At 37.0% G+C, this 11,780-nt stretch overlaps 1 protein-coding gene across 1 annotated transcript; it reads left to right on the top strand.

The window, feature by feature from the left end:
- Positions 1–279: 279 nt before the first annotated feature.
- Positions 280–10,761, top strand: LOC129201781 (uncharacterized). Its single transcript, XM_054813502.1, has 4 exons — positions 280–369; positions 3,745–4,092; positions 5,400–5,503; positions 8,943–10,761. The coding sequence occupies exons 1-4, from the start codon at positions 321–323 to the stop codon at positions 9,120–9,122; spliced, it is 681 nt and encodes a 226-aa protein (XP_054669477.1). The 5' UTR covers positions 280–320; the 3' UTR covers positions 9,123–10,761.
- The last annotated feature ends 1,019 nt before the right edge of the window (positions 10,762–11,780 follow it).

Genomic DNA, 11,780 nt, shown 5'->3' with positions numbered 1-11,780 from the left:
TTAAGTAAATTTGCTATACAAAACTGATCCTCCTCCTTGTCATCTGAAGAAAATTCTCAGAATGGAAAAGTAGTCCCAGTGGAGTTCAATTTGAAATTATGATTTTAGAAGCTAATATGTTGCAATGTCCAGGGTGTGTGATGGCAGAAAGGGAAATAGTTACGGTGAATGAAACCACAAGCACCTCCCCTTAGAAACAAGGTTAAAAACATGTTTTTAGGAGAGCTTTAATTTACTTTTCAACTATTCGCTGAAAGCTGTGGTATCACTAGTCTCGGCTGAGGTTTTAAAACCTCTGCATTAGCAATCCCAAGAAAAGGATGAGGCTTGGTACATTAATTATGCTATATTACTTTGTTCACTTTGCAGGTAAGTAGTGGGATTTTTTGTTGGTTGTTAGGGTGGTGGTGGGGGTGTGTGTGTGTTTGTTTGTTTTTTTTTTTTATTTTACTCCAGAATTCTCCAAACTCTAACTGATCAAGGAAGGCAGTGATAATTTTTAATCAAGGATGAAAATGTTGGTTGCTCAGTTTTTCTTCATAAAGTCTTCACACTACTGTTTTATGGAGGAAAGCAAAGATGAGAAAAAAAGTATAAAAGTACTTAAAAGAATAGATAAAAATTAAAGTTACACCCAATTGATACAAAACTAAAATAACTTCTGACTGCAAAAGGAGAAAAATGTGGGTTCATTTTTGCGTGTTAGGAATCTATACTGACATTTTTATATATACATCAACTTCATAACCTATTAAGTTTATTTCAAATTTTTATAAAATTGGGTCTTGTAATACTTTCAAAAGTGTATGTATTCACTTACACCAACAAACTTAAAAGAAAAAACATAAAAGTTATTTAAGACTATTTTTTTCTTAATCATATAGCCTGATGAAAATGCAAAAGATCTCTCAGATATGCGTCATCTGTTTCTCTTCACAAAGTTAGCTAACTCTCCTTCATTGACTGAGGTGAGACTGGTTTTTTGTGGGTAGTGAAATACTGCTATCAATGTGATGTACTGATTTTTTAAAATATTTATTTTTCACCCAAATGAAACATATGTCCCAGAAATTCCTCTGGATTATTTCAATTTCAAAATGTGTTTCACGTGAGCTTTCAGGAGTCTCTTTCAAGTACAGTCCAGGTGTTTCTGAACATACTTTTCTTAGTATATGCATTCTAATGAAAAAAATCTAAAAAGTATGACTATCAAAAAATAGGAGTAAACAGCTGGTTTAAAACGTCTTATTGATTTGTCCTTATATTTTTAAATGCATGTTTTGTCTGCTTTTAGTAATGACTTTCCAATTTTTTATACTCTGTATAAAAATGTAGATGTAAAACTTAAAAGACAAACTGTTTCATTTGAAAGCAATTCCATAAATACAAGAACATTTGTGATGGAAGTCTAGTTTTATGTCCTCAGATGGAAAAGACAAGATTCATGTCATGGAATTTTTAATGTCTTTATCCAAACTCATTAATCTATGTGAGAAATCGGTTACCAAAAACAACACAACATTTTACCTGCTTAAACCTTTATTGTGGGATGAAATTAATCTTGCCTTTAAATTACTATTTCTGTTTATTGACTACAAATGGAGAGTATGGTTAAGTGTAGGCATTTAAATGTGGATATTTAATGTGAAAAATAACTGAGTTTAATGTAGAATAATCTCAAGTGATTTATTAGTTAAAATTTCAAAACCTAAATGCAGATAAAGCTTAGTTGTGTAACGTGCTGAAAAGAGCAAGATGTCACCTGAAATGGGTGTCGAGTAGGGGATCGTTCTGCTATTCAGAAGAAATTGTAACAGTTCATCACTACGCTGCCTGGAAAAGCGCCTTCAAACTACTTGCAAGTTGAGGCTTGCCTAAGTAAAGCGCACCTCAGTGACCTCCAGGCTTTGACTCATGCCATCGTCCCTGTCGAGAGGGAGGAAATGCAGATGTTGCCGCCTGCCAACTTTTAGACTGGCAAGCGATTGCCTCTGGAAGAGGGAATGTCTAAATGAATTATCAGTTTAGCCTTCTGGATCCTTTGCAATTATTACCAGATTTGATTCTTGAGGTCTATTGTCTTGTTCACAGCCTTTTTTTTTTTTTTTTGGCTTTTTTTGGCTTTTTTTGCCTTTTTTCTTTTTTTTCTTTCTTTTTTTTTTTTTTTTTTTGCCTTTTAGCTCTTCAAAGCACAGTAATATATTTACTTCAGGCATGCTCCCAGTCATTTTGCTCATTGTTGTCTGTATACATGCAAGAATTTTCTCTCAAAATATCCATCTTCTATGGATTCATCGTCATTGTGCATTAACTGTGTACATTTAGTTTATGTGTCCATAGTGTCCGTGTAAGGCTTTCCTTGAAAAATAATAAAAAAAAAAAAATACCCAGAGACTCTGGGATGTGATGTTAGGAACTACCAAAACTGAACAATTATGGAAATTGAAAATTTTTTTGAGATTGCATAGAAAATTTCCAAGCAGTCAGTCTGAATAAACTTGAATAATCCTTGTACTTAGTTTAATACAAGCATAGGATTTCTCTTTCCCTAAGGTATTCATTACTGTTGTGCTTATTTCATTTTTTAATTTTTTACTCTGTGTAGCTGTAATTGTGTTTCCTTGTTTTCCAGTATTGCCCATAACAAAGGGCATGCAAATATTTAAATAATGATGTTTTGAAATAATAGGATAAAATTAATGGAGTATTAACATTACTTTTAACGAAGGTAATAACGATCCTTAGTTTCCTTTGGTCTAGTCTCATTTTAATATAATCCTGGCTTTTTTGTGATATTGACCTCTAGAACAATTGTAACTGCCATTTTTCCCCTAGATCTCCTTCAAATTCATAGAATGGAAAAAGATTTTTCACATCTTTTCATTAGTTTAATAATGGCATAACTATCTCATACTGTAAATTTTATCAGTGCTATTGGCAATGTGTATTTCCCAGTAAAATCCTTCATAAAAATACTATATGCGCATATATAGTAGTTGTGAAAAGAGCATTTCAGTTTTGCACGTTGCTCAGAATAAAGGTATTTGCAGAGCTTTTTCAGTAAATTGTTGCCAAAATGAGTTTTAGTGTCATCCTTCATTTTCATACAAACTGTAATATGCCCAATGACTATCCAATAATTATTAGTTGTGTAAATAACGTATCTGACACACGTTTACAGAGACCATAAAGTTTGAGCCAACAACTGTTGCGTACATAGGAAATATGCTAGTTAGATGAAGTGCAGACGCTTGCAGAACAACATCTTAAGTTTGTAAAAGTATGTGTACTTTTTATAAAACTTTTTGCAACTTGGAAACGTTGTCTGAAATTTCCCAGAGCAAAGCTTCGTCATGAAGGCATCCCAAAAGTTGAAGAATAGTAGGAACTGTACACAAATTTAATCTAGTCCTCTGCTCTTTTGCAAATCCTACTCTGTCACCTCCTGGGCTTGCAGTTCTTACACCCTGTGTGTAATTTGTTTGATACGTGATCTTTAGGCAAAGCTAATGACTGTCTTTCTAACTCTGCTCTGAACGCTGGCTGCAGCGCTGGCTTCTCAGAAGGCAGTAGCAAAACTGTGGCTTGCCTCATCCTTGTGCCCCTTTCGCTATCCGTGCTTGTAGCTATGGCTTCCTGCGCATCCAGGTGTCTGCCACACCCGAGTATTCAGCTGGCCAGGACGACCCTTCCTGAGAGAGCATACCGCTGTTTCCTTGAATGTCCTTTACTTACGCCCTACAGCCAGCAGCGGGCCAGAGCTTTCGGTCGTGCAATACCCTGAAGATGCCAGCGTGCTCCTCAACTCCACGGTGTGGATGCTGTGTGTATTTGAGTACCCCAGCGAGGAGAACGAGGAGCCGGTCGTGTACTGGAGGAAAGGTCCCGACTGCCACAACCAGCAGAGCCTCCAGTCGAGCCCGGGCGCGGGCAGGCCACAGGTACACATTACAAAGAACACCCTCAGGGGATTCTCCATCTTAAAACTGAGCAACGTTGACCAGAACGCCAGTAACTCCTATTTCTGCGACGTGACGCTAACGCAGAAAATCCAGGGCAAACGTGGAAATGGCACCAAGCTGACCGTGCATGGTAAGGAGCGTTTAGGAGTGACAGAAAAGGACTTGATGTGTGCAAGGTGAATTAAATTTTCCTTCAGCCTTACTACCTTCTCCCCCGACGCTCACCTCTGCTGGAAGAAGAGGGGGATAAAGCAGTCTGTAGTCGTATGAGTAGGGGAGGAAAGGCAGGCCTTCTGTTTGAACTATTTATACAGCTGGACAGACAGACTTCTTGGGGACAGAGACTTTTATTTGGAACTAAACCGGTTCACATGCAGTACAACATTGATTCTATATTTTATATATTCTAAATACTGGGTACATTTACATATATAGCATTAATTAGTTTATATATATAAAAATACTTAACATTCTCCACATTCTGGATCTTTACTCCATACCAAAACAAACAAACAAAAACCTCCAAATCCCCAACAATCTTTCATTATATTTTTTATAATTTTGTCCACTCTTTATAAGCCGGTGGTCTCTTTTGAAATATATAGTTTGTGCTTCCTCTTCCAGTTACTGAAAAATGAACAGTAAATTCACACAGCAGTGTGAGGGTTTTTAGAAAGCATGCACATGAAAGTAGGAATAAGTGGGCGTGAAACTTCTTTCCTTTTGATTGTAAAATAATTTTTAACACCTTATAACTCTTCCCCCATCCTCAAATTATGAATCCAATTTCCATAATCTTGCTGGGGATGTGACCTCAGTGACCAAGATACACTATTGCAGATGAGCCAAGTTTTCTCCATGTGGACTTTCCAGACAAATCTGACCAGCAAATGCAAACCGTCTCTCTAATTCTAGATTTCACATTATGTTTAACAGTTGTCCAACACAAATCTTCTGAGTCGCTAAAAAGCAGCAGCCAATGAAATTCTTTTGACTATCGCATCATAAGCATATATTTGATTGTTTGGTTTGGTTTGGTTTAAAAAAAAAAAAAAAAAAGAAAATGTTGACTGAGACTTAGTGAGGTAACTGTTATTTAGAGTGGCTTTTTCACCATTACCTAAGTGTGTGCCACATAACAAAGATGTTTTCAGATACTCCACTTCTAGTAAACTAAGAATTTTGTTTACTATCCATTTCATAAGTAGCTTACAACAGGTTCAAAAATCTCATGTCTGAAGTAAAAAGAAGACAACAGTTCTTTCATGAGAAACATGACCTTTTAACCTGAAAAAAAACAATGAAAGAAAATTTGATAAAAATAAAAACATTTGTGCTGCCTGGCCAATCCTCACTAATCCTTCAAATTAAATCTTATCGGAAAAGCAAGGGTTATTTTCTTTTTCTAATACTTAATTTTCTTTCTCTTTGTTTCAGATTTAAAATGCAAAGACTGTATAAGATCAGAAGAGACTTGGTGGGGTTGGTTCCTTCTTCTTGGATATGCCATCTTTGTCACCACAGTTATCATAGCTTTTGGTGTAAGTAATAACTTCAGAAATAAATGCTACAAACCTAAAGATGGGTGGCATCTTCTGACAGAAAGAAACGATAAGCAGATTAGCCTGAATATCCACCTGTGGCAAAGTAAAAAGACACTCTGTTTTCTGTTAACTAAAGCATTAGAGGTATAACCCCTTGTCTGTGAATGTTTTCAGGACATGGCCATGAAAAAAAAAAAAAAAAGCAAGCTCTGACATATAGAGAAATTATATCTGGGGGATTTTTCTGATCTTGCCGACAACTGGGAAGCTATTTTCTGTGTTGCTGGCTGATCTTGTGACTTTTACCTGGAAACAAAAGGGAATGAGAAAAAAAATCACCTAAATAATTAGCAGTTTGAAACACATCCTGCTCCCTCCATGCTTCTGGGCTCCAGCTCCTAATTTCATCAGCTCCCCTGGACACACATCAACGTCTGCTCTTCTTTTGTCTTACTTGTGTTCCGGCCAACCAGCCAGTTGTGCCAGGCCTTTATGCCCACTCCCACCCACTAGTCGGTATGGGTCGCTGCCTGACATTTGCCTGGCCAACAGTGCAGCTCCCTGGCAACTTGAAAACTTGAAAATATTTTGCAAGAGAAAAAGAAAACATTTTTTTAATACAAAAATGTCTAAGCCTGGGGTGATTTCTTAGGCTTACCATGATATTTTAAAAATTCTTCCCTCTTTACTAGTTGTGGCTTGGTTCCTCACTTCAGGAAAAACTTAATAATTATTTTAATCAATTATTTTTTAGAGTTTATTTTTTTAACCAAAACCTAAAAAGATAGCTATTAGTGAATAGCTCTTCTTTGATCCTACTTGGGAATATCCCTTATGTAAATTAAACCATTTGGAAAGAAATAAACACGAGCTGAAGAAATCTGAGCTATGCCCTAACTTGATGCAAATGAGCATCACAGTTCTTGAAGGCATGGACGGCACAACACTCGTGCCTAACTCTCAACAGTTACAGGGTGCTCACATTTATGAGGTTCTTACTTGCAAATGTAGTTCAAAGATTATGATTTATAGGAGACCTAAAAAATTCTTTGTGCTTCACCAGCATCCCTCCTCAAAACCAATATTGAAGAGTCTCATAAAAGTTAACAAACGCAGTTAAATTGGACCAAGAGCGAATAGGTACCGAACTTAACAGGCTTAAAGGAAGAAAACTTGGCTCTTGAGGACTCAACAAGGTTTTAAAATGGTGGCTATTTTAAATCCAGAAAGATGGATCTTTCAGGTAGCCACGTCCTGATCGAAAGGCAGGATTTCCTTCACCTTGTCCTCTATTTCTCAGCTTGTGTAGTTGTACGTAGGTGTCACTGAACCTGGCATGGTGGCAATAGCTTCCTCACTGCTGATACCACTGCAGAGCCAAGACCTTCCTTATTATATAAGACTCAGCACCAGTGACATAAGTTACAAGACTTACAATGACATTTATGGTATCCTATTGCCCTTCTAGGTCAAGTAAAGTTTGGGTTTTGTTTTCTTTAACAACCAGTTGTTAAGTATGGTTACCTCAAAGCCACATCAAAACTAGAAATGTTCACAAAGTTCAGGTGCCAGAGATGTGGCAAACAGTCAAACCTTGCTAAAATACAGTAGCAGCAGAAGCCTGCCAAAAGCCATTTCACATCCATAATATACAAAGGAAGCCAACCTAGACTCTCCTAAAATGAGTCACTGAGAGCACAATTAGCAAGCAGTAGCGAGCAACTGGGTCTGGCTGGGATGGAGTTTAACTTTCTTCATGGCAGCCCATATGGCGCCTTGTTTTGGATCTGTGGTTAAAACAGTGTTGATAACACACCAATGTTTTGGCTGGACAGTGCCTGAATGGATTCAAGGCTTTCTTTTTTTCTCACTCCGCCACCCAGGGAGTAGGCTGGGAGTGGACAAGAGGCTGGGAGGGGACACAGCCAGGAGAGCTGACCGCAACTGACCAAAGGGATATCCCATACCATATAATGTCATGTTCAGCAATAAAAACTGGGGTGGGAGAAGAAGAACAAAGGGGGGGGTTTGCTTCTGAGATGACCATTGCCCAGAGACTGGCTGGGCATTGGTCTGCTGGATGGAGGTGGTGAATGATTTCCTCTCTATCACTTGTTTTGTTGGATTTCTTTTTTTCCTATCTCCCTCACCTGTTAAATTGTCTTTATCTTGACCCATGAGCGGTTTTTTTGCTTTTGTTCTTCATATTCTTTCCCCAGTCGCCCTGGGGATGGGGGAGCGAGTGACGAGCAGCTCTGTGGGTCTGTGGGCTGGGGTCAACCCACCACACAGACCAACACTGAGATTTATAGTTAGGAAGTTTATAACTTTTAAAGGTCATTTCTTTACTAAATGACAAATGTTTCCTGTCATGAAAATGTACATTATATCAAAATCAGAGTGTAAACTAATGAAAGTGGGACTAGAAGACTCAGAGGCCCTTTGTACCTTACAGGCCACTGCTTAAACCCAGCATGTCATGGCTGGTGAAGTCCTTCAGGGAGCTTCTGTACGGAGCTGTTAACCTCGAGAAGAGGTGTGACCTGCCTTTTCTGAGTCTAAAGTCCTCTCAGCTGTTCCCTTGCTTCTTTCTTCTGCCAAACTTTCTCAGTGCTTCCAAGTCCAGACTAGGGCACAGCAATGTGCTATCCCAATGACACTGGTGTGACAGCTGTGTCTGTTTTATGGAGAAGCCATTACAGTGGTCACGTGGGAATTCCCCCAAAAAGAAGACACCCATCTCATCCACTCTGAAAAAAATAAATGGTTTTGTTATATAAGAAAAAAGAATGAATGAAAATGTCTCTCCCCCTACTCCCATGCTCTATTTTTTTCTAAAGTAACAGCACACATACATCTTCAAGTATAATATCGGGAATTCGAGAAGTATTAAACGAAATCACTGATAAAGAGTTGTACACACTTTCTGCCTGTTTCTTGAGTACAATGTGAATCGTCCTTACTCTGCTACCTGTAAAAGCTTAGAATCAAGCATCTAAGAAGCTAATTCACTGAAATAAATTAATTTAATACTGTTTGATGATAGCTCTTGCTCTTATTTTAAGCCAAATTGTACTACAATTGTTCTGCTGCATCATAGTGGCCCACATCTGACCATATTCCACATGTTTATTTCGTTAGAACCAAGTAAGCTATAAAACAGTAACTACATAGGTGTTAGTATCTTAGTAAACATATCACTAACATTTATTATTAACAGTAGTAATGAATAGTCTGTCAGTTCATGAAAGAGTAGTTAAAATTAGTATTTCCATGTTTCATTTTGACTGTGATATGCATAACAACTTTTAAAACAATTCAGAATAAATGTTGGATTGTTATCCCAGTAGTTAACAACATGTTCTCTAAAAAGATGATGTATCTGATGGAAACATTTTTACTGCTTAACAATATATTTTGTGGAATATTGCAACAGATTCACCAGTGCTGTAAAAAGTGCAAGAATGAATCAAGAAGTACAGATAGCAGTGCTACCCTGCCAAGTGAATGGATTTATGACCAGCCATCCAGACCAGTTAATAATGGGTTTAATCAAGAATATGAAGATATGTCACTAATAAGAACTTTCAGAGACATCGGAAGGAAAATGATATAAGAAGGTGCGTGCAGTTGTAACTAAGATATGAGCATGTGTGATGTGTGCTACTTCTATCAAGGTAGAAAAGAAACATACAAATTACTGCATTAACTTGGAATTTTCTTGTTCAAGTTTTTTTTCATCTGTTCATGTATTTATTTCAAACCAAAGTTACTATTCCATGCAGCTACAAAGGAAATGCATTTACTGTATGTAACTGTCATCAAAATACTGTAAATGCTAAAGGCATTCAAACCTCTTTTCAATGCCAAAAAAACCCCTTTTTTTTTCCTACTTCAAACACAAGGACACAGTTTGCTATTTGTTTTTTACCCAGGTTAAGACAGCTGCTTTTCTTTAAAAATGCAATTCTGTAATACAGTATCTGTCCACTGTAATGACAAATTTAAAGAAGACTTTGTCAGAGAGGAATTCCTCACATGCTCCCAGTGCGCTGTCTGACCTTACCTCTAACTCCTTACACATCCCCCACATCTACAAATCCCTGCACCTTCTTCCACGCTTTGCTATTTAGCCAGCTGTGCCACTCATGTAACACATATTGGGTGCATGCACCTCCCAATAGAATGAAAATATTTCATGTGCTTTTAAAAGTTGTAACTTACTTATATGTTTTCTGAAGAAACATTAATTACCAAAATCATCTTGACATGTAGATAGGCTACATAGATAGAAGTTTACTGCTGTAGGGCTTATCCTTACTGCTTATGTGCCGTATCTAAGACTGTAATATAAAATATTTGGATTTAAAAAGTGTCTTTTAAACTTGTTTTAAAGTAGTTAGAGTACTGGTGGAATCTATCTAAATAACAACAATAGAAATAAGATGCATAGAAAGAGCTTATCATAATTTGCATTAGTAATGAAGTACTTGAAGAAGCACTGCCTTGGTATAGTGATGTGTGTGTGACTTGAAGGAAATCAATACTTCAACAAAGTATTTAACTTGTTGAAAATGATATTTTTTCTTTTTTTTTTTTTTTTGCCTAGTCAAATATTGCAAGCTGAATATTGTGTTTCAAATTTGCTTACCACTGAAAACATATTATGTGAAAAGTAATGGTTCATAGAATAAAATGACAGAGGTTACAGCCTTATACATTAATTGTGCAGTAGTTATAAGAAGTGAGTAAACTCTATTCACTTAAAAGGGGAGAGCAAGTCATATAGCTGACACTCGGGGCTGGACATTAAGAAGTGGATATACACTGTTAGCTGGATTCAGCTTCAACGTCATCACTAGCCTCTTTTTCTAAAATACTTCCTTATTCTATTAGTAAAGATGCCAAATAATTTTCATTTCAGAAACTGATCTGAGCATTTGATGCCTTTTGGTGAAAATACTGGCTAATATATTTAGAAAAAGTGGAATGTGACTTTCACAGGGACAGATAGACTGTGCTTGAGCTTTTGGAGAGGGGGAGGACAATCATGAAGAATCTTTTTTTTAATTTTTTTTTTTTGTTATTTGGACAGTGGGAATTAAACAATGGTCTTCCCTCCTCCTCTACCTAAACTGGGAACTGACTGTATCTGCAGCCATACGTATTTAGGTTTCCAGAGTCAGTAGATCAAACTCTATTTGTGAATGTAAATACGTAATTAATTTCTTTTCCAATGAAACTATCTCTTCAGAAGCACTTCAAATTTCCTATTTTAAGAACATTTTAAAAATAAAATCCTCAGTTCACATAATATATGTCTAACTCTTCATTTCAAAGTTAAAATTACAAAGTGGGTTAAATATTAAGGCTTTAAATACAGGGAATGTTTATGCTTTTAACATGGAGCTTTAGAGGAGAGAGAAATAGTCATTCCATCCTTTAAAATGCAAGGTGTGAAGTCCATCTGAGCCAAAGACGCAGTTCTGTGAAGAGAACTGAAGGCAGCAGTCACTGAACCAAAGTCACCTTCAAGTACAAAAAGCACAAAAGAGGTCAATGCATTCAGTGAAACCTTCTAGCGCTGGCATTTTGGCAAAAATGACAAGAATTCATACCTAATCTAGCAGACATAACTAGAAGGTGCATTTAAAAAGCATCTCATTCAGATAAATCATATACTGAAATGGGACTGTTCTCTTTCCACTTTATAACACTGCCTCCACTTCAGATCACCGGCCCTTCAAATGAAGGTCAATGTGATTTCCGCACTTTTTCACATGTTTCTCAGAAACAGCTGAGCTATTTTCTGCATAGCGTTTCCAGAGAAGTTGGATGTAGACTTCCACTCTGAAAGGTTACATATTCAGAAAGTTCTGGGGGACTGAAAACAAGTAATACATTATACGTTTTTACCATTTAACACCTTTTGCATGACGTGAGGTAAAGAGGGCATGCCTATACCAAAAGCCTCTAGCTGCATCGTTTCCTTTTCAAATACCTGCAGCACACTACATGCACATGTTCAAGGCCTCAAGAAGACAACAGCGATTTCATTACAATATCATAAATGATAAAGCTACATTAGAATAGAATGAGCAGTGTAAAAAAAAAAAAAAACAACAAAACCAACCACAAACAAACACCAGAAAAAGCTACAGTTGGATTGTAACTTAGTCCAAGTACGTCAGGGTAGGAAGTTAAAAGTGTAGCTCAGGTTTCAATGCATCCAGGAAGCTAACTGTTGGGAGGCTCCTGGTCTGCGACTGCAACA

The sequence above is a fragment of the Grus americana genome, chromosome 1 (assembly GCF_028858705.1).
Source record: "Grus americana isolate bGruAme1 chromosome 1, bGruAme1.mat, whole genome shotgun sequence".
Taxonomy (NCBI): Eukaryota; Metazoa; Chordata; class Aves; order Gruiformes; family Gruidae; genus Grus; species Grus americana.
Note: the sequence above shows the minus strand (reverse complement) of the source record. Positions and strands in the feature narration are given on the sequence as shown.